Raw genomic sequence first — 21,820 nt, 5'->3', positions numbered from 1 at the left:
AAAAATTTTTTTTTTTTTTTTTTTTTTTTTTGCAGAAGAGAGCAAGCGAGAATGCAATTGGGGGAGAGGGGCAGAGGGAGAGAGAGAGAGAATCTCAAGTACTCAGTGTGGAGCTGGACGCAGAGCTTGATCCCATGACCCTCACATCATGACCTGAGCCCAGACTCAAGAGTTGGGCTCAACCAACTGAGCCACCCAGGCGCTACTGGAGTAAATCTCCCTCACTTAGTAGTGACACATTAAAGGTGAACAATGGAAACAATTTTTCTAAGAGGAAGCTGCCGAATCCTGCTGGCTACTGGAATCCTAGTGTACATTTCATTCACCACTGATTTTCCTGGGGGTTCTGAACTGACACCAGGTGAAATTCTGCTAACTCCAATTCCCTGGAAGAATTATGAGTTACCCTTTATGTGCAGCAGCCCTGTGTTATGCCTTTTTCATAAATACCTTCCTTAATTCTCACAAACAATCCTGACGAGTAGGTATTGCACTTCCTATTTTTCAAATAGGAGAATTGATGCTCAGAAACACTCAGTGACTCTTCGGGGTCACACTGGGGGCAGTGTTGACTCTTGTCTGGTGAATGCTGAAAGGGAAGTTTTTTCCATGTGTTATCCTGTGCATTCTGAAGATTTCTCCAACAAAGAAATGCAGCTTTATTGCTCCTGATTCAACCTGAACTGTTTGTTTGGATCGACTTTTATGAAACAGACTGTTTTCTTTGACATTAGCAACATCTCTTTCAGGAAGAAAAAAAAATTCCTTGTAAATGATCCACTTGGTGGCTTTACTTCCATTATTTTATTTGCATTCCAGATCTGCTCTGTGGTCATTCTTTATGAACTCCTCAGAAGTTAGATTCCATTATCAATCAGCATGCCGTCAAGAAAACAGAAACCACTTCAGGCATTTCAGAGGGAGATTTAATACAGGGAACCGGTTACAACTTTGTTGAAAAGGATGGAGGAGCAAAACAGGAAGGTGCTATCCCTGGAGATAAGTATTTACAGAAACTACTAAGCCCCTTGGGCTGCAGGAACAGAAGGGATATGGTATTAGCACTGCCTCTGAAATGCACAAAGTGATTTCTATTTTCTAGACTGCATGCTGATTGATAATGGATTCTAACTTCTGAGGAGTTTTAAGAATGACCCCAGAGCAGATTAGGAATGCAAATAAAATAATGGGGACCCAAGGACACTGGCCTCTGAGGCTCTTGCTGCTGCTGTTTCTGCTACTGTGGGGACCCCACCACTGGCCACTGAGCAGTCAGCTCAGAGCCCCCCTGCCCCCCGCTGCCAGTTCGGGGATGCTGGGGTCCACAGACACCTGCAGTCACTCAGAACTCCTGCTGCTACAGCCAAAGCAGAAAAAATATAGCTTTTCCCTTATGCATACTTTCTAATCTCTCGTGAATGCCTCTCATTAGCGGAACCTAAATGGAAACCAGCTGGCAGGAGATGGTGGGGAATGTGGTTTCGGACTTTGGGTCCCTGCAGCACACAGGAGGATATAGACTGTGAGCCACCAGACAGAGCTCGGCCACCATGCCAGCCAGAGCTACCCAACTCCATTGCTTTGGAATGCAGCACGTCACAGGAACTGGTCTCTAGTGCACGTGATGATCCTCAGTTATAGCCTTGGGATCACACACGACGAAAGCTTAAAGAGAGTCATGGCGTTTATATAGACATAAAGAATATGTGTGTGGGGAGAAGAGCAAGACAAATCCCTGCTCAAGCTGGGCTTTAAGAAAGGCAAAGCCAGCCCAGCCTCCTGGCTGAAATGCCAGGCCACAGTGAGGCTGAAGCAAGGGCTTTACTCAGAACCCATCGCCTCTGTTCCCACCGTCTTCTCATGCAGGCTCCTTCAGGATGCAAGAAAGACATAGTCCCCCGTGACCTTTGGTGGCAGGTGTCTTAGGTCGGGTTGCCCAGGAAACAGATTCTGAGACAAAGATCTGCATACAGGAAGTTGATCAGGCCCAAACCTGGGAGGGAGGAAGTGAAGCAGGATTGGGCAAAGAGACAAGTTGAAATTGATCAGCTGTAACCATGACCTCAGCCATCCCATGGGGGCTTCTGGATCCCATGCTCCTTCACAGTTGCCCAGAATTGATGAAGGGGGTAGAACTGTGTCCCTTCACATTGACCATTGGATGTCGGCTGCCCCCCGGGGAGGGGGCATGACTGCCATTGGCACAGCTCCATTGGGGTGCTAGGCAACTCAGCAGCAGCCAAGATGCCTGACAGCTGGGGAAATGAGTGCCTTCTTCCCAAGGGGGCACTAGGACAGTACTCCACAGTGTCGACCCGGACAGAAGGCACGTGGGAGTCCACTACTGTTCAGGCCACAATGTCCAGCCACCCTGGTGGTGCACTCTGAGCTGGCAAGAGAGAGAATCGGGTCCTCATGCTAGCCTGAGCCACTGTCACCACACACCGCGATGACCGGCTGCCAGAGCCCAAGTTTCTCTGTGTCCTTGTTTCCATACTACCATCCATTCCCTATCCAGCTGCCAGATCGATCTGCTCAACCCTTACATCAGATCACAGTACAGCTTTGCTAAGCCTCCCCACACCCGGGGCTCTTCCCTGTGCTTAAAATCCCCTCCAGAGCCTTCCATGGCCTCCAGGTCGGATGTGACCTGGCCCTGCCTACCTACCCGCTCCCTCGCTGTGCTCCCCCACCCTGGCCCTTTCTGTTCCTGCCCTGATTCTGCCCTTCCCCTGGAGCATCTCCCTCTTGTCTTGCAGCCTTCAGCTCTTCTAGAAGCTCTTCAGTGAGGTCTTTCCTGACTGTGCAATAGACCTCTGCCCTCGCCCAGCCACTTCCTCTTATTTTCTTCATGGCGCTCTTCACTAACTAAAGTCATCTTGTTCATTTAGTGGCAAACTTGTTTTATTTGTCTCTCCTAATCAAATATAAATCTCTCCAAGGATACGAATCAGCACCTAGAAGCTAAGAACCTGGCCCAGAATAGGCAAACATTTGTGGAAAGACACCTATTGGGCAGAATTTCGTGAAAATCACCTGATTGGTGTGTGGGCTTCCTTGTGTCCATGTGTCCTTGTGTCTTATTGACATTGACTTGGCTGGGATAGTGCCCCCTGCCCCCATCAGCCATGGGCAGGGTAACACAACTGGCTTTAGTGGTCAGACCCAACATGTGCCATGGTAACTCCTTCAGGAAAGAATCGGATGGCACATCTTCCTCAGAAGGGGGCTTCATGGAGCTTCCTGGCTTCTTCTCTGCACAGACCCTCTAAATAGCCCGTTATGTATCTGTGTGTTCTACACCACCCATTGGCTCATGTGGTTGGAGAACTCAGTCACTTGGGGGCTGATGTTTCTGAGAGGTGAGGACACCTTGGACCCAGATCCAACAGTTTATCCCTTTGACAGATGGAATCATATGCTATGGAAAATCCTTGCCTATGGGTTGGAAAGCTTCCTGGTACTTTAAATCTTTTTTATTAAAGCTCTCTGCTATTAAACATCTTTCAATGAGAATTACTACTGCCATTTACTGAGCACCTGCTGTAGGTCAGAAGCTGTGCTAGGTCCATAGCTCCATGCTCAGGAATTTGCCCGAGGGGGCACTGTCCAGGTTTGTGATACTTGGACACTGGCCTCCTTCCATTGCATTACCTGAGACAGAAGGAGGAGCTACTGTTAGTAAAAATAGTTGTTGTGAAAAAAACTAAAATGTGACAGCTCTTACTTCAAAGATGGAGTAATTAGTTTTGTTTACAAAGTAAAGGGAGGTTCTCATCCCTACCTCATACTCCAATCGAGTGTCATTCTGTCCAAGTTTCGAAGACCATTTCAGTATATACTTTTTCATTTAACTAATAAAGATTCTGCAGCTATATTAAAAGCTGTAAGTCATCAAGACAGTATAGTACTGGCACAAAAACAGACACATGGATCAATGGAACAGAATAGAAAACCCAGAAATGGACCCACAACTCCTATATGGTCCACTAGTCTTCAACAAAGCAAGAAAGAATATCCAATGGAAAAAAAGACAGTCTCTTCAACAAATGGTGTTGGAAAAATTGAATGCCTACATGCAGAAAAATGAACCTGGACCACTTTCTTACACCATACACAAAAATAAATGCAAAATGGATGAAAGACCTAAATGTGAGACAGGAAGCCATCAAAATCCTAGAGGAGAAAGCAGGCAGTAACCTCTTTGATCTCGGCCACAGCATCTTCTTACTGGACACATGGCTGAAGGCAAAGAGAACAAAAGTGAACATGAACTATTGGGACTTCATCAAAATAAAAAGCTTCTGTACAGCGAAGGAAACAATCAACAAAACTAAAAAACAACCAATGGAATGGGAGAAGATACTAGCAAATGACATAGCTGATAAAGGGTTAGTATCCAAAATCTATAAAGAACTTATCAAACTCAACACCCAAAAAACAAATAATCCATTAAGAAATGAGCAGAAGACATGAATAGACACTTTTCCAAAGAGACAGCCAGATGGCTAACAGACACATGAAAAGATGCTCAACATCACTCATCATCAGGGAAATACAAATCAAAACCACGATGAGATACCACCTCACACCTGTCAGAATGGCTGAAATTAGCAACACAAGAAAAACAAGTTGGCGAGAATGGAGAAAGGGGAACCCTCCTGCACTGTTGGTGGGAATGCAAACTGGTGCAGCCACTCTGGAGAACAGTATGCAGGTTCCTCAAAAAGTTAAAAATAGAGCTACCATACAATCCAGCAATTGCACTGCTAGTTATTTACCCAAAGGATACAGAAATACAGATTTGAATGGTACAAGCACCCTGATGTTTATAGCAGCATTATCAACAATAGCCAAACTATGGAGAGAGCCCAATGTCCATTGACTGATAAAGGAATAAAGAAGATATATATGTATGTATGTATGTATACATACATGTATATATACAAATGTATATGTGTATATGACATGGTATTTGTCAGAAAAAGACAAATACCACTATGGTTTCCCTCATATGTGGATTTTTAAATAATTTTTTATGTTTATTTAAAAAAATTTTTTTAATATTTGTTTATTTTTGAGAGAGAGAGAGAGAGAGAGACAGAGCGCCAGCAGGGGAGGGTCAGAGGAGACACAGAATCTGAAGCAGGCTCCAGGCTCTGAGCTGTCAGCACAGAGCCTGACGTGGAGCTCGAACCCACAAGCTGTGAGAGCATGACCTGAGCCGAAGTCAGACACTAAACCAACTGAGCCACCTAGTCACCCCTAGGTTTATTTATTTTTGAGAGAGAGAGCAAGCACACCAATGGAAGAAGGGCAGAGAGAGGGAGACAGAGGATTCGAAGTGGGCTCTGTGCTGACAGCAGAGAGCCCGATGCAGGCTCAAACTCACAAAATGTGAGATCATGATCTGAGCAGAAGTTGGACACTCAACCAACTAAGCCACCCAGGCGCCCCGAAATTTAAGAAACAAAACAGTTGAATATATGGGAAGGGGGGGAAAAAGAAAAAGAGAGAGAGAGAAACCATGAGAGACTTTTAATGATAGAGGGTTGATAGAGGGAGGTGGGTGAGGGATGGGCTAGATGGAGGATGGATATTAAGGAGGGCCTTTGTTGGGATGAGCACTGAGTGTTGTATGTAAGTGATGAATCACTGAATTCTACTCCTGAAACCAATATTGCACTGTATGTTAACTAACTAGAATTTAAATACAATTTTTAAAAAAAGATTCTGCAAAATTTGTCCACATTTTATACCTACAAGTGTTTGGAGTTCTTCAAAGCTTGGCAGGAGATGGGTAAGTTAGATCTCCACCTTTATCAAAACACGAAATGTCCTCTTGTCCACAATGTCTGCATCTTTCCCAGCTGTGCAAAGTGGTCTATTTGCATAAAAGTGATCCTTTCAGAAGATGTTCTGTGCTTTTCAATCATCCCTAGAAATAAAATCACAGCTCCTGTCTCACCTTACGCTGAAATGTTTTCACACTTCAGGGAATTACTTGCCATCACCTGAATATGGAATTCAGTTGGCATTAGTTTCAAAATGATACTACTTTCAGCTGTCTACAGGATTTCAAAAAGGTGTCAAAGTGGCCTTAGAAGGTGTTTCTCGTTCTGAGAACAGGTTGAGTGATTCTCTTTGTTGCAAAAGCCACAGGGCCTCAGACTTTGGGTTTCCACCAAAGGAAGATCCTTTTTGGTGCTTTCTCCCGAGAATTGAGTGGAAACCAAAGTAGTGTCTGTGCTATTACTTGATGAAACAAGAGCATAGTGAGAGTAAAGCAGTGTCTCTTTAAAACAATTTCTTTTTCTGGGGTGCCTGGGTGGCTCAGTCGGTTGAGCGTCCAACTTCGGTCATGATGTCACGGTCTGTGAGTTTGAGCCCTGCGTCGGGCTCTATGCTGACAGCTCGGAGCCTGGAGCCTGCTTTGGATTCTGTGTCTCACTCTCTCTCTGCCCCTCCCCCGCTCATGCTCTGTCTCTCTCTCTCTCTCTCTCTCTCTCTCTGTCAAAAATAAATACACATTAAAAATTTTTTTTAAACAATTTCTTTTTCTAATTGCATGTTAATGGAAAGATAGGAAAGAATTTATTTCTGGAATAGGAGCAACATGCTGTAGTGAAATGGCATGGGCATTAAAATCAAACTCGGATCTGACTCCCAGCAGCCTCACTTACAGTGAACCTAATATAGAGTGCATAACCTCTCTTGGTCTCAGTTTCTTGGTCTGTAAAATGAGGATCATCCCCCTTTCCATTCAAGCTTGTCAAAAAGATTCATTGATAGAATGTGTCGATTTCCTGCACGGTTACTGAATTTTGATGGGTCATGGGTCTTGGCCAAGGAGAGACCTCACCCGCTCTTCATGTCCCCGATTTATTTAGCCCAGCATATGGAAGCCCGGTATCAGCCAGCAAGGCAAATACAGCATATGATGCTGTGTGTAGCCCCCGGGGTCCCTAATGAGGGATGCTCAGCTGCCTGTGACACAAGGCAGGTCTCACTGGCTCAAGAAGCTTAATTTTGTGCTGCCCCATAGCCCATTTATAATTGGGGCTGATGTCACCCCTCAGGAAGAACTTACAAAAACATTCTCTATCCTTAATAAGAAATACGAACCAACCTCCAGCCCCCTTCTGGTCCTCATGCCAAACAGTCTGAGCAGAGTCGCCTTAATGGGTAGGGCACAGGCGCAGAGTCGGGGCCAGGCTCCAAGGGCCTCATCTCCGCCTCCATCTTTCCAGCACCCCGGAAGACCTTGTCCCAGGATAACAGGACACATGGGTGTTTAATGGATAATCATGATAATAACGGTGATGCATATCTCAGCTTTAATTCACGTGTGTTGTTTTCATTATTGATTTTGTGCTCTTCAGATGAACCAGATAAAGTCACAACCGGTTTTAAAACAATTAGTTTAATTTTGCCTCTGCAGTCTAGCGGGAACCTATTTTTTTCAATATTAATAGTCACATTGTACGATTTATGAATTTCAGCTGAGATCCATAGTGTCTGAGCTAATATGGCATTTCTCTTTTATTTTCGTTTGTTTTGTTTTTAGGGTCAAGTTGTGTTCCGGAATGGGGAGAGGATGGGGACCATTAAATTTACTCAATTTCAAGGTACGCTTTTTGATGCTTATTCTTTCTAGTTGATGAGTTCTTATATGGGGATGTTGTGTTTCTGCAATAAAATACATCAAAAGCAATGAAAGTATGATGTTCCAGATAAGAGAGAGTAGAGTCAGTAGAAAACACTTCTCTGTGAAAACATTAGTTTCAACTTATTTAGAACATTTTTCTCAACTGCATGACTTCTCAGGCTATTCAGTCTTCCCACATGACTCTGAGAGGCTCGTGAAAGTATAGAGAGTGGGGGTTAAGCCCGCTCCAGTATTCTGAGAAAGCTTGCATTGTTTTTTTGATTTTAGAAATTTTCAAACAGACCCTAAATTTGAGAGAATTGCATAATAAACCCTGTGTACCCATCACCTGGCTTCAACCATCATCCGCATTTTGCTAATCTTGCTTTATCTTTACTCACCCACCTCACCCTTTTTTTTTTTTCTGTAATGTTTAAAACAGCTCCCAGACATTATCTCATTTCAATCTATAAATACTGCAGTATGCATTCCCAGTAGATAAGGACCTTTCAGAACATAACCACGATACTATTATCCCACCTAAAACATTTAACAAAGATTTTTTTTTTAAGTTTATCCATTTTGAGAGAGAAAGAGAGGGAGCACAGAGGCAGGGGGAGGAGCAGAGAGAGGAGAGAGAGAATCCCAAACAGGTTCCACACTGTCAGCCAGACTCGACTTGATCTCACTAACCGTGAGATCGTGACCTGAGCTGAAATCAAGAGTCAGACACTTAACCGACTGAGTCACCCAGGCACCCCTGACAATGATTCTTAGTTGAATCTTAGACACTTCTAGTCTATGTGGATTCTCTGATTTTCTCCAAAAGGCCTTTACAGTGTGTGGGAGAATCCACACAAAGTCCACTTGTTGCATCTGGTTGGTATCTCTTTTAACCCATAATCATCCCCCACGTGCTTGTTATAGGTCGTTTTTTTTAAGAAACTAGGTCATTTTTTGGATTTTTCTGTTGTCCGTGTTCGAAGGGGTTCAGAAACCTTCCAGACCACGTTCCTCATGTAAGGTGGAAGTGGAGGCCCCGAGAGGGGTTGGGGCTTGTCAGAGAGTACAGGGCATCTGTGGGAGTGGGACTGGGCTTTCCTCCAGGTAGACACCTCCGTCAGTCATCAGCAGGTTTGTTAGCCAAAACCACTAGATGCACTGTTCTTTACCGCAGTTTTTTTTCGCATCTGGATGTTTCTGGAAAATCCAGAAACAAGAGCAGTGCCTTCTGCGTCAGATCCCAAAGTCATCCAAGGGAAAGCAAAAAGTGAAATCGAGTTATGCAGGTTCATTCAGACAAATCCCACCGGATTGAGATCAATGAGGAGAGGTGTTTGGTACTATGGCTCCGTAATTCAATCTTGTCGACTCACCCATTCGTCTTCTGATGGCAGGTAATTGAAACGCATGTCAGCTCCCTGGCATGCACAAAAGATGTAATTTTCGGCAAATGCAATTATTTTCCCATTTGTTAGTCTTGCTTCTTCATTGGTTGAACCAAGTAAGCATCTTGGCAAAGATACTTCCTTTTTTTTTTTCTTTTTTTGAGTGATTGTAACTAAATTCTCTTGTCACATTTCCAGTTCTCAAATTATATCATTCTGGGAGAATATTTTATAAAATATTGATTGGCTGATCACAGCTACAAGTGCGTGCCAATTTTATTGCCTTTTTTTTTTTTTTTCATATGTTAGGATAAGACACCAACCCCAGTGACTAGTTTTAGGCATTTGTAAGGAAAGCAGAGGAGCAAACAGAAGTTCAGAGGTGGGTCTGACCCACCTTAGCTCAAGTCCATATAGCACATCAGGCAAGTGACTTCACCTGTGTGGAGTTCTCCTCTGTAAAATAGGAATATAATCCTATTTACCTTCTTGGAATATGGGAAGAATTCAATGAGATAACACATAGAAATATGTGCACGTATTTCTTGCTCAGCAAGTAGTAGCAATTATGATTAGCACTGTGTCAAAAATTATGACACTTTTCTGGGGCAAATCCAGATTTTCTTGGTGTGTTGAAACCCCCCCAGGTGCCTTTCCATCTGCCTGCCCTTTATAGCTTCTCCCCACACTTAGCCATATGTAGGATGTCAGACAGGGAAGGGTCTTAGAGATGATCCCACTCCACTACCTCATGGTGTAAATGGGAAACTGAGGCTCAGGGGAGGGAGGTGTTCTGCCCAGGGACACAAGCCAGTTAGTGGCAGAGCTGAGACTGGACCTCAGCTCCCCCCGCCTTGTGCTCACATGCCCACCTCTGCCTGTTTTCCCTTCACATTTGTGTCCAGTTTTTTTTTAATTTGTTTAATGTTTTATTTATTTTTGAGAGAGAGAGAACACGAGCAGAGGAGGGGCAGAGAGAGAGGGAGACACAAAATATGGAGGAGGTTCCAGGCTCTGAGCTGTCAGCACAGAACCCGACGTGGGGCTCGAACCCACAAACTGTGAGATCATGACCTGAGCCAAAGTTGGATGCTTAACTGACTGAGCCACCCAGGTGCCCCTGTGTCCAGTTTTTATTGAACGTCAGAGCTGGGCCTGCAGAGACTCCTGTTTATACAGGTTTTTTCTCATGTAATTTATTGTCAAATTGGCTTCCATACAACACCCAGTGCTCGTCCCAACAAGTGCCCTCCTCAATGCCCATCTCCCATTTTCCCCTCTCCCCCACCCCCAACAACCCTGTTTGTTCTCTATATTTAAGAGTCTTTTATGGTTTGCCTCCCTCTCTGTTTGTAACTATTCTTTTCCTCCTTCCCCTCCTCCATGGTCTTCTGGTAAGTTTCTCAAGATCCACATATGAGTGAAAACATATGATATCTGTCCTTCTCTGACTGACTTATTTCACTTAGCATAATACCCCCCAGTTCCATCCACGTTGCTGCAAATGGCCAGATTTCATTCTTTCTCATCGCCAAGTAGTATTCCGTTGAATATATAAACCACATCTTCTTTATCCATTTATCAGTGGATGGACATTTAGGCTCTTTCCATAATTTGGCTATTGTTGAAAGCACTGCTATAAACATTGGGGTACACATGCCCCTATGCATCAGCACTCCTGCATCCCTTGGGTAAATTCCTAGCAGTGCTATTGCTGGGTCATAGGGTAGATCTATTTTTAATTTTTCGAGGAACCTCCACACTGTTTTCCAGAGCAGCTGCACCAGTTTGCATTCTGTATGGGTTTTTTTTTTTAATATTTACTTATTTTTGGGAGAACACAAGCAGGGGAGGGGCAGAGAGAAGGGTGACAGAGGATCCGAAGCGGACTCTGCTCTGACAGGCTGACAGCAGCAAGCCTGATGTGGGGCTTGAGCTCATGAACCACGAGACCATGACCTGAGCCAAAGTCAGATGCTCAACTGACTGAGCCACCCAAACACCCCTGTTATATGTTTTTAAAACATAGATCCTGTTGACAGAGGGATTCTGTTATTTGGGGGCTGAAATGAGCCACTAGAATGCTGGGGGCATGTTCTTGTCAGCACAAGAGTTCATTTTCCAAATGTAAAGGGTCTCAGAGGTGCACTGTCTGCCTGGATGGAGGGGCATTGCATTACTGAATAGGCTGACCACCTGAAGGGTGCCTGGTTATCATCTGGGAAACTGAGGCCCAGACCGGGGAAGTGACTTGGCTGGGGCAGATCCATCCCATGGTGAGGTCATTCCTTCTAGTCTCTGGCCCCATGCTTCCCTGGGCTGGTCCACACAATGTTTTCTAGGACTTTCCAGGATTTAGCCATAGGATGGGCCTGCCCCTTATCCTGGATTACCCACTCTTATATCGCCACTGGCCTTTCAAAAAGGCTTCTAAATGGGACCACCATGTTTTTTCTGCTGTGTCCTTCACGCTGACTCTCTCCCTGTCTGCTTCTCTCTCCCTTACTCTCCCTTACTCCTGCCTTGTGAACAACGGGGCTTACTTCAGAGCTTGGGTCAGACAGCCAGCCCCAGCAGTGGGGCCTCTCTTTGCAGGGGCTGCTTCGAGACTCACACTCAGGCTGTCTCAAAGCCCACTAACCTGATCTTGTAAGATGGCCCATCCCACCCTTCCTCTGAAGACCTCACGAGATGCTCTTTCAGCTCCTTGTTTGTGCAGAGCTCCTAGTGCCTTCCAGACTCTTGTACCTACCATAAAGGAAGCATTTTGTAGGAGGCTCTGTGTTTGCAAAACTAAAACACAAGTGAGTTGGAAATGGGAGGCAGCTTTGGAGAGAAGACTAAAAGGGGAGTCAATAAACCGTCCTCCTGCACTTCCTGATTCCAAAGCTGTAAAGTTGGTAGGACAAATGCCTGGAATTTGGTAGGCCTCCCGTACAAGTTTATTGAATTAATCTGGGAGCAAAAGACCTGGATTCAAGTCCTTGCTCTGAAACTTAGCAGCAGTGTAACCCTGGGCAAGTCACTTTGTCTCCCTGGGCCTTAACTTAATCCTCTGGAAAATGGGATGGCACTAATGCCAGCCCTTGCCCAGTTGGAGTGGGGAAAGGGCCACATGAGATCTTGCTCTATAAATTCTCAAGAGCTGGGAAGCTAGTCACATTCCCGACGCAGTGCCTGGCTTCTGGCCAGCTCTTGGTAATGCTCACTGGATTAGCTGGTGATAGGACTTGTGGAAGTTTAAGAACATCTTCATTTACTTGTGGTTTGCAGTGACTTGTCTCGCAAACAGCAGTTAGCCTTGACAGCAGAGTGAACCAAAGCTAATTCAAGATGGTGGCCATTGTTGCATCAGCCTGGAGAAACTGCCTCTTTTGTAAAGTTAGGAATGCTGGATAAACAGAACTGTTCTAAAATAACGTGCCAGGGTTAGATTCATGGCCTCCCTTGAGACGGAGGCATTTTTAATCCAGGAGAGGCTTCAGATCGCTACGAATGATCTCTCCATTTACTTCGTTTTCAAGGGTTCCCAGAGCTTTTAACTGTCAACAGGACAATCGTAGAGTGTAGATGGTGGATGCCATCAGTGACACATCCATACTCCCTGAGCATCCATTATTTCCAAAGAAATAGCTCATTAAAGGCACCTGAACCCCTCACCCTGTGCAAGGAGAAGGCCAGATGTCCAGGGAGTTAGCCCTTCCAGGGACAGCCTTGTACCAAGGAGGAGAGAGAAGCAGAGGATAAACCTCTCAGTAGCCTTCCCTCTTGGGTGGGGAAACTGCAAGGTATGTTCTGCTCTGTCTCTGGGGGTCCCCAGTGGGATTTTGCCTCAGCTGCCCACCCAGAAACCTGCTCATTAATGCCCCTTTACTGGCTCCCTTCCCTTCCCTGTCTCACCTCCCCCACACCCCTTCAAGGTGCCCTAGGATCACCTCTCCAGTAAATTCCATGCCCTCTTACTCTTGCCTCGGGCGCTGTTCTGAGTGACCCACCTGTGGCCAGAGCAGGACTTAGCGTCCTGTTGGCCGCACATCTTGGGTGGAGTGGGGGGCCAAGGCCCGGACTCCTTTCAGTTCCACATTCACTCACCCTCCCCTACGCTGTCGCTGACTTTCATGAAACCACGTGGAGAGGAGGATGAATGCCAGGGAATTGGCTTCTTTTTTCTCTCAAGAGAAGAAAGAATCCATGTTCCTGCTGAAGTCTAAACACAGTTGGGAGTTTGCAGCAGGGGAGGAAGTCGAGTGAAGCCATGATTAGAGCCTTGTTTGTGCTCTTCGGCAGCTCTGAGCATCTGTGTGCTCCACTCGCCGGCCCTGCCTTCATTAGGCCTGTTTGTCAGAGTCACAGCAAATGACGATGTGCTTGAGTTTCACACGGCTTCTGTGCAACATAAAGGGCTCAGACTTTGGACTTTTATGTTTCGGCACCTGATTTGAAGGGCTGGGGTCTTGCATCACACCAATGGCATAAATGTCATTTGGAAGGTACCTAGTGAAATGTGGGCTCGTCCTCCCCGCTGGCAGCCATTAATTACCTTTAGGTCTTTGGGGTAAGAGATACGGTTCTATGCAGTGCGCATTTCCTGAGCACCTGCCAGGCGCTTTACCAAGTCCTCTGAGGGAAGCCAAGTTGAATAAGATACGGTCCCTGCCTCCCAGGGGCTTCGTGATTTCTCGGGCAGAGAGCCAGGCCGATAAAAGTGGGAAACTGATTTCCCAGAACCTACTAGAAAACTTTCAGAGCTAGTCTGGCCCTTGTTTGAGGTGCTCCAGGCTGGTTTTTAGTATCAAGGAGTGTGTTGTAGCTCCCTTCACCCAGCCGTGGGTCTGGAAAGGCCAGTTGGTTGGACTGCCACTCGCCTTGGTATAATTAAGATGGAGACATAGTCCACTAACCTGCAGGATACGGTGCGGGGCTGTGGGTCAGCAGGAATGGAAGGACACACGTGTATGTGGGCTCCTTGACGCTGGGAGCCTGATTCTTACACTGCCCAGCCTTCGTGATGCAGCCTTACCTTTCAGAGAGCCCAAGAAAGGTAGCCTGGAAGACAGAATTATTAACAGACCTTGTGTTTCATTGAGCTATAGACTCTCCATGTTGAAGGGAACCCTGACTCTCTTTTGCAGCATTACCTCTACTTAAATGCCTCCGGTGATGGGGAACTCATCTCCTCATACGGAGAAAGTCTATGAGTGTTCGAAGTCTATACCTCTTCATCACTAGCTAGGTGCTGTGGCTTAATCTCTCTAAGCCATCATTTCAGCATTCAGTTTAAAATAGTAAAATTAAAGGAGATCACTTTCTTTGCCTTGAGTGATGGTGACAATTCGATGGTGTGAAGCTATGAACAGTTCGGTGACTGGCACAGAGAAGGGCTGTGGCAACTGTAACCCCAGATTTGCCCCCCCCCCCGAATTTCTTGAGAAAAGTAAGATCTTCCTCCCTTAGGACACATTTCACGTTCCTCATTTCATGGGACATTGTTATCATTGGTCCAGGAAAGCCCCTCTCTGTTTGTCTATGCCCTTACCTCTAGCATTTGTTCTTATCCCGCACTCCGGCCTCCCCCAGGAGAGGGCAAACACTCTGAGTGTTTTAATGCCTATATTGTGTTGATATGTCCTCACAAAATGTGGATTGATGTCTCGAATGCATATATTTTGATTTATATCAATGCAACTGGATTACATATCTTCTTCTGTTTCTTTCTCTTTTTTTCCCTCCCACTCAGCACTTCCTTTTTGGAGATGCTTCCATGTTTCTATGTGAACATCTGAGCCATGACTTTCACTGATCATTCCATGGGGCGCATTCATGCTTTACCCATCCATTCTCCCAGTGACAGACACCCAGGCCACCTTCAACTCCCACCTATACAAATAACGAGTGTCCCCTTATGAACCCAACTGGGCATTTATTTAGGACAAATGTCCAGGAGCAGAACTGTTGGATGGGGAGGTGGGTGAACACTACACATGCCTAAGATCTGCCAAATGGCTCTTTCAATACCCACACCCATCTCCACTGCCACCAGCATGGAGATTCCTGTGTCCCTCCTCCCACAAGTACTTGCCAATCCCTGGCTCTCTCATTTTCTGCCCATCTAAAGGAAAAAGTAATATCATATTGTGGTTTTAAATATCATTTCTCTGTTAACTAATGAGGTTTGGGCATTTCTTCCCGTGCTTAGGGGCCATTTGTTGATTATGACCACTTTTATTTTGAGGATACTGTCTTTTCCTTGTTAACTTGCTAGAGATCCTTATATATTCTAAATCTTGGTTTCCTTTTACCTTTAGGCTTTGTAGATATCTTCTCTAATTCAACCACTTGTCTATAAAGTATTTGTTGAACAGAAGTTCTTAATTTTGATGTGGATGAATTCCTTTTTCTCCCATATGGTTTGGGCTTTTGAGGTTTCTAAAAAATCATTTCCTGGCACCTTCATGCCAGGTCCTGGCTGGATATAGGGGGGTGCCGAGCTGGGTAAGATGCATCCCTGCCCTCAGAGAGCTCCTGGTCCAGTGGGCACAGACACAGAACCTCAAGTGCATACGACATGTGGTGAGGGCATTCAGAAGAGGGGCAATTGGCTCCACCAGACAGATTCCAGGAGATGTGGCACCTGAGACGAATTCTGAAGGGCCAGTGGGAGCTAGCCAAGAAGAGAAGAAAAAAGATATTCTAGGTGCAAATGACCTGTTGTGTTTGTATGTGTCCTGTGCGTCCCCTGCTACTTAGCTTTTGTCCCGGCCCAGTTTACCTAAGTCCATAGACAAATCTGCCCTTAGCAGGGTTATTATATTCCCAGGCCATTTGACCAGTGTCCACCTGGCCTGTTAAAAATTTCCAACCAAAGGTCACGGACATTAATTTGTTAAAAACGTGGCAGTGACATATTGTTTGTGAAGACAGAGAAGAATGTTTGCAGGATTCGGGCCAAGGAAGCACAAAGTCTGTCTGCTCAGTGCTGCCAAGAGGTGCGGCTCAGCTCTGCTCCTCACTGGGTGACAGGAGGGTGACCCTCTAGGGCCTGCGCTCAGGCAGTGACCAGACCGGGGATTACTTCCTGGGGAATGGCTGGCCACCTGGAGAAGAGCAGAATCAAAGCCCGTGATCACCGTGCTCTGACCTCTGAAGAACTACCAGGAACAGGGGTCCATGTGATGTGTGCCCCCCTCCCCCCGCCCAGGCAGAGCCAGGACCCGTGAAGGGAAGTCTCAGGAGGCAGATTTCAGCTTGGAATGAGGAAGACCCTTCAAAGCAATTGCAGAATCACCGAGCAAGAGTTGGAGGCCGTGAACATCCCCCCATCCAGCCTACTGGCTTTAGCAAAACCCATGAAGGGGCCACGACTTCCTGGGGGCTCCTCACTGAGGCGACAGGGGAGCCAAGACTAACTCCAAGGGTCCTGTCTACCAGCCAGAGTTCTTTCCTACCCCGAGTTTAGGATTTTGGTAGAGGGTCCTAGAATGAATGGAGTGATTGTGTTAGGCTGTCATGTTTTATTTTTGTTGAGTCAAATCCATCCTTTGTTTTTTGCCTCAGAGTCATACACTGAGTCTGTATGTTTGTGACAAACTTTAAAGAACACGTACACCTCCTTCCATTCAGATCTAGAGCCAGTTGAGGACAAATGGACGGTGAGGGGGGAGGGGAGGAGAGCCCACGTAGCAGGATGTTGGCGACCCTATCACTCGTCCTCCCGCCTGGGGGTTGCGGTCCCAGGAGGAGGCAGAATCGCTCTGATTGAAGCTGTTTCCCGGCCGTCTCGTGCGTGCTCCCAGGCCCACAGCCAGCGAATATTTTCAGACTGGACTTTTTTTGGCAGCCCAATTTTCACCAATAGGACCTATTTTCTTTACGTATCATCCAAATATAAAATTTGAAATAAAGAAGGAGCTTTTTAAAGAAAACCCTTCTTTTTGCCCCACAACAAGGAAGCAGCATTGTTCTGCAGGAGAGGGGCTCTCTGTTCCACACTATTTTTAGCTTCTTAGAACACAAAGTGTCGGCATTGAAAGGCCTTCAGTCAAATGTAGTGGTTCTCAACTCTGGCTGTGTGTTAGGATCAGCTTAGGAGACTTTTAAAAAATCCTGCCACCCTGGGGCGCCTGGGTGGCTCAGTCGGTTAAGTATCTGACTTCGGCTCAGGTCATGATCTCACAGTTCATGAGTTTGAGTCCCATGTCGGGTGAGCTCGAGCCCTGCTTTGGGTGAGCACAAGCATCGCTTTAGGGCGAGCCCTACTTGTCTGTCTCTCTCTCTCTCTCTCTCTCTCTCTCCCTCTCTCTCTCTGCCCCTTGCGCACTTGCACCCTCTCTCTCAAAAAAAAAAAAAAGTACTGCTTCCCAAAACCCACCCCTCAACCCCCCAGAAGTTCTAATATAATGGACCCATATTAGGACTAGGGCATATGTTTTTTCTAGCGGTTCCCCGGGTGATACTAATGCCCAGCCAGGGCTGAGAATCATTGGAAGGAAGCCCTGCAGTGCAGTTAGCAGATGGAGAAACTGAGACCCAGAGAAAGGGACAGTGTGTCCAGGGTCACACAGTGAGTCAGTGGCAAGCACGGCAGAGTTGTGGGGGCAGGGAGGCCAGCCAGTGACACTCTCAACACTGCAGCCCTCTGCTCAGTTCCTTCATCTCCACCCCCCACCCCCTGATGGACCCTTCTAGTCTGTCCACAGATCCCCTGGTCCACAGTCTGCAAGGCCCGGCCTATAACCAAATGAGTGGCTAATGTTGTTTGCACGGTGGAGTTACCAAGGAAGCCAAGAGTTAACAATTGAGAGTGCTGCGTACCTCTCATGGTCTCCATCAGCGGGGCCACGGGTGAATGGAAGAGCACCGGGGGGCACCAGCCTTCCACCTGCAGACCCCAGAGGGGCCCTGGGTACAGGGCGGGGGTGGGGGCAATACTCTGTGTTACCTGGGGATGCCAGAAGCAAGACTTCAGGTTCCGCTCAGGAACTAACCAGCCGGCAGGAATCAGAAGGCCTGGGCACACCTCGGGCACAGCTCCCACACCAGAGGCAGTCTGTCCCCCATGCCCTCAGCCCACAGAAACTGAGGTGCTCGGGGGGAGGAGCAGGACTCATGGAAGGCTTCCTGGAAGAGGTGGGTGTAGGGTTGGGCCGTGGTGGTTTAGTAGAGGGAGGGGAAAGCCACCTTCCAAGCAGAGGGACCATTGTGGGGAACCATGGCAGTAAGAAAACATAGGGAGTGTTAGGGGATCTAGCAAATAGCTCGGTTACTTTTATCATGAGGCAAACGACGACGTATCGAACATTTACTGTGAGTTAGGTTGCAAGCCAGAAACTGCCAGTATTCTCTTTAGTCCTCACGGCCACTTTGAGAGTTCCCATTTTACAGCTACAACAACCTGCTAACACAGTGCAGGCTGGAGGGAAATACTATCTGCAAATGAGAACAATTTTACCTCCCTGGTAGGACTGGGTGAGGCTATCATCCCTAAACTACAATGTCAGAGACTGTGAATTTTTTTTTTAATCTTTATGTCTCCAGCCTCCAGCCTGGAGCCTGACACATAATAGTACCCCCCCCCGCCCCCCATCATTGTTTGTTGAATGAATGAATGAGTGATTAAGAGATTTAGCATAAGCATCCCACAGCACCCAGAGGTCCAAGGCCACCTTGATCATGCGTAAGGACAGAACCTTATCTTCCACCACCCACACTGAAGCTTTTGAGGGATTCTTAATCATGAAATAACCTGGGGCCGGCATGCGCTCTGGAAATGTGGGCTCAGTGACCAGTATGAGCTCTGCCCTGTCTGAATCCAGAAGTAGGGGAGCCAAGTTCAGGCCACTGGTCGCTGCCCAGCACATAGCTCTGAGTGTTCACTTCACTTACTGGGGCGAGTCAAGCCCAGCTCATGTTTTGCCATGAGCCTTAAATCCAAGAACATGAGAAGCACCAGTGATCCCCCAAGCGGTACCCCAGGGAGAGATTACAGTGATTATGGCTTTCTTGGGAAGCCGAGTATTACTTTGGTGCTAAGGGACAGTACAGTAGGGTGTGTGAACCAGAGGGGTGGGCTGTGTGGCTGGGGCGCAGTGGGGTGCCAGCCACACCACTTCCCGGCTCCTGGTGATCTGTTCCAATCAGTCTGCATATTTCATGAGCTGCCTCCCCACGCCAGATAAATAAATCAGGGCCTCCTCCTTCGAGCGGCGGGAGCTGATTGGGGCTGAGGACTTCAAAAAGCCAGAGCAGGGATGCCGGAGCTCCCAGCAGAGTCTGCTAATGTGACATTTAGGAGCTGTGACCCAGGCAAGCGACAGCCACCTGCACAGTGTGACAGCCCCCAAATGGCAGGGAGACCATTGTGGGGAGAAGGGAGTGACTTTTACAGGCCTGTTTTCCACCCCACAGTCAAAGGCACACAGGCGAAGGTGGCCTATGGGATTCCCTGTTCCGCTTCCTGAATGGTTTATAAGGGACCAGCAGCACATCTGCATCTCTTCAACGAAATTCACTCAGAGCGAGAGCCAGCCAGCCGGCAGTTCCTGCGGTTACATGTTCGGAATTCCTGTACCCGTGCCACCTTATGGCATTCTTATGCCCAGCATCTGCAGCTCAGGGGACCCGCTTGCCCTACGGTGGGCATGTGGGCACAGCTCTCCGCAGTTATTACACTCAGGAGGCCCACGTGGCCCGTGGCAGCTTGGCACAGAACTGTCACTGCTCAGGGATCCCGTCAAGGCAGCCCCATGAAAACACAGGCAGTGGGAAACGTCCCGGGTTTGAGGCTGGGCTCTATTCTTAGAATGAGGGAGGGGCAGCAAAGCTACAACCTGCTGAGCCTCAGTTTCCTCATCTATTTGGTGGGACTGAAGCCACCAACTCCAGCCATGAGAACTGAACAAAAAAAGGCACCTAAAGTTCCTGGCACAGATCCAGGCACGTTGTCAGGGCTCGGTGACTCTTCCGTGGGCCACCCTGCCCTGCCCACTACCCAACCCTGTCAAAGCCAGTTCTGCCCTGGGGGCTTCACTCTACTTCCACACTCCTTGCCTTTGGCCCTTCTTCCCCTGAACCTGCTTCATCTCCGGTCACCAGCACCCCACACACCAAATCTACTGACCCCTGCCCTAGTTCTAGTCTCTCAGTGACATATGACATTGTCCCTTTCCTTGGCTCCCGGGATGCCCACTCTCTCCGCCATCCTGCTCCCAGCATCCTGGCCAGTAGTTCCCAGTTCCTTGCAGCATCCTTGCTCTACCAAGCCCCTAGGAGGTTGGTGCTCCCCAGGATTCTGCCCTTGGTCCTCTCCTCCCCTTGGCACTGTCCCTAGGGATCTCCTACCTGCCCCCATGCTCCAGCTCCCAGCCTACATGCTGATGGCCCTGACTCGCTCCCTAGCCCAGAACTCTCCCCCGTCTCCAGACCCAAGGACATCGCCACTCTCATGATCCATAAGCACATCAGGCTTAGCGTGCCCAAACCGGAATGTAGCAACTTCCCCGCTTCTCTGACCCTCTCCTGAGTTCCCCACTCAGGGAATGGTACCTGAGCCCCCCAGGCACTTGCTTCACTCCCCTGTTCCCCATATCCCCCACACATTTGATCACACAGTTGTCCAGATTTTACTTGGAAAAAAGAAACTTCTGTCAAATCTGATATCCCCATTCTTCATTCTTCTTGCCACCGCCCTGGGCCAGTTTTCATCATCTCTATTCCTGGAGATGACCAAAACAATGACCTAAACCCACCAACAGAATAGTATCAAGGATGAAGGTAAATTCAAATGAATCACTTGGGTCTGAAAATACACCTGAACAAGTATATATGAAGGAGATTGTGCTCGATATGACCCAGCAGAGCAATGTGGCCTCTGAAAGATACTAATTCCACCTGAGGATGCATTAATAAGAATATAATGTGCACAGTAAAGGAGGGGACAGTCCCCTGTACTTGTGTTGACCAGATCATGCCTGAAGAAGTACATTGGTTGGTCTTTGAGTCTACACTCTATCAGACACAATGACATTGTATGGTGTAGCCTAAGGAGGGACCTGGAGAGGGCAGAATTGGAAATGATATTCTGTAAGGTGAGGTTGGGGTCTGGCACCTGGGAGATGATCTGTCTTTGTCTCCAAGTCTATAGAGCTGTCCTGGAGCAAAAGGAGCAGAAGTGGTTTGTGTGGTCTTAGATGACCGAACCAGATGCCAGAGGAAGGTTATAGAGAGACCCTTCAGCTCAATGACCAGGAAGGACTTGGTAACTAAGTCCAATTATGAGGGGAGTGAGCCCCCATCCATGAGACATACAGCAAAGGGCGGGTAACCAGTGGGTGAGATGGGGTAAGAGGGCTTCTGTTCCACCCCAGATCAGATTGGAGGTTTTGCGATTCTACCTGGAAGAGGCTCTGGGGAAAAGGAAAGCCTGTGAGAATATAGCCAGGGCCCACAGGGGAGCAAGAACTGGGACAGGAGCAGCCAGCCATGGGCACAGGGCTCAATCTAACCAACCACTGTCTCTTGCTCCCGCAGACAGCAGGGAGGTGAAGGTGGGAGAGTACAACGCTGTGGCCGACACACTGGAGATAATCAACGACACTATCAGGTTCCAAGGTAAGGCAGGTGGGCTTCTCATAGAAGGGGGCCTGCTCAATTGCTCCCAGGCCCAGATATTGTCTGAGGGTTGGGGACAAGCTCAGAGTCCTTGACTTCCTAGGGAAGAGGGAACCTCCTTTCCTCTTATCACACATGCTCGCTCACTTAGCATAGTGTCCCCATCACTCACATGGGA

General features: G+C 47.4%; 1 protein-coding gene across 1 annotated transcript in view; it reads left to right on the top strand.

Annotated features, from left to right (window-relative positions):
• The window catches only part of GABBR2 (gamma-aminobutyric acid type B receptor subunit 2), a 349,107-nt gene that overhangs the window by 241,156 nt on the left and 86,131 nt on the right, over window positions 1-21,820 (top strand). The window contains exons 8-9 of the mRNA XM_086683581.1: window positions 7,568-7,628; window positions 21,562-21,642. Coding sequence (XP_086539707.1) covers window positions 7,568-7,628; window positions 21,562-21,642 — 142 coding nt within the window. The remainder of the gene's footprint in view (window positions 1-7,567; window positions 7,629-21,561; window positions 21,643-21,820) is intronic.

Source organism: Puma concolor, chromosome D4 (genome assembly GCF_028749965.1).
Source record: "Puma concolor isolate L17-30 chromosome D4, mPumCon1.1.hap2, whole genome shotgun sequence".
Classification (NCBI taxonomy): Eukaryota; Metazoa; Chordata; class Mammalia; order Carnivora; family Felidae; genus Puma; species Puma concolor.
The sequence above is the reverse complement of the archived record's forward strand: the minus strand, read 5'-3'. Positions and strand labels throughout refer to the sequence as shown.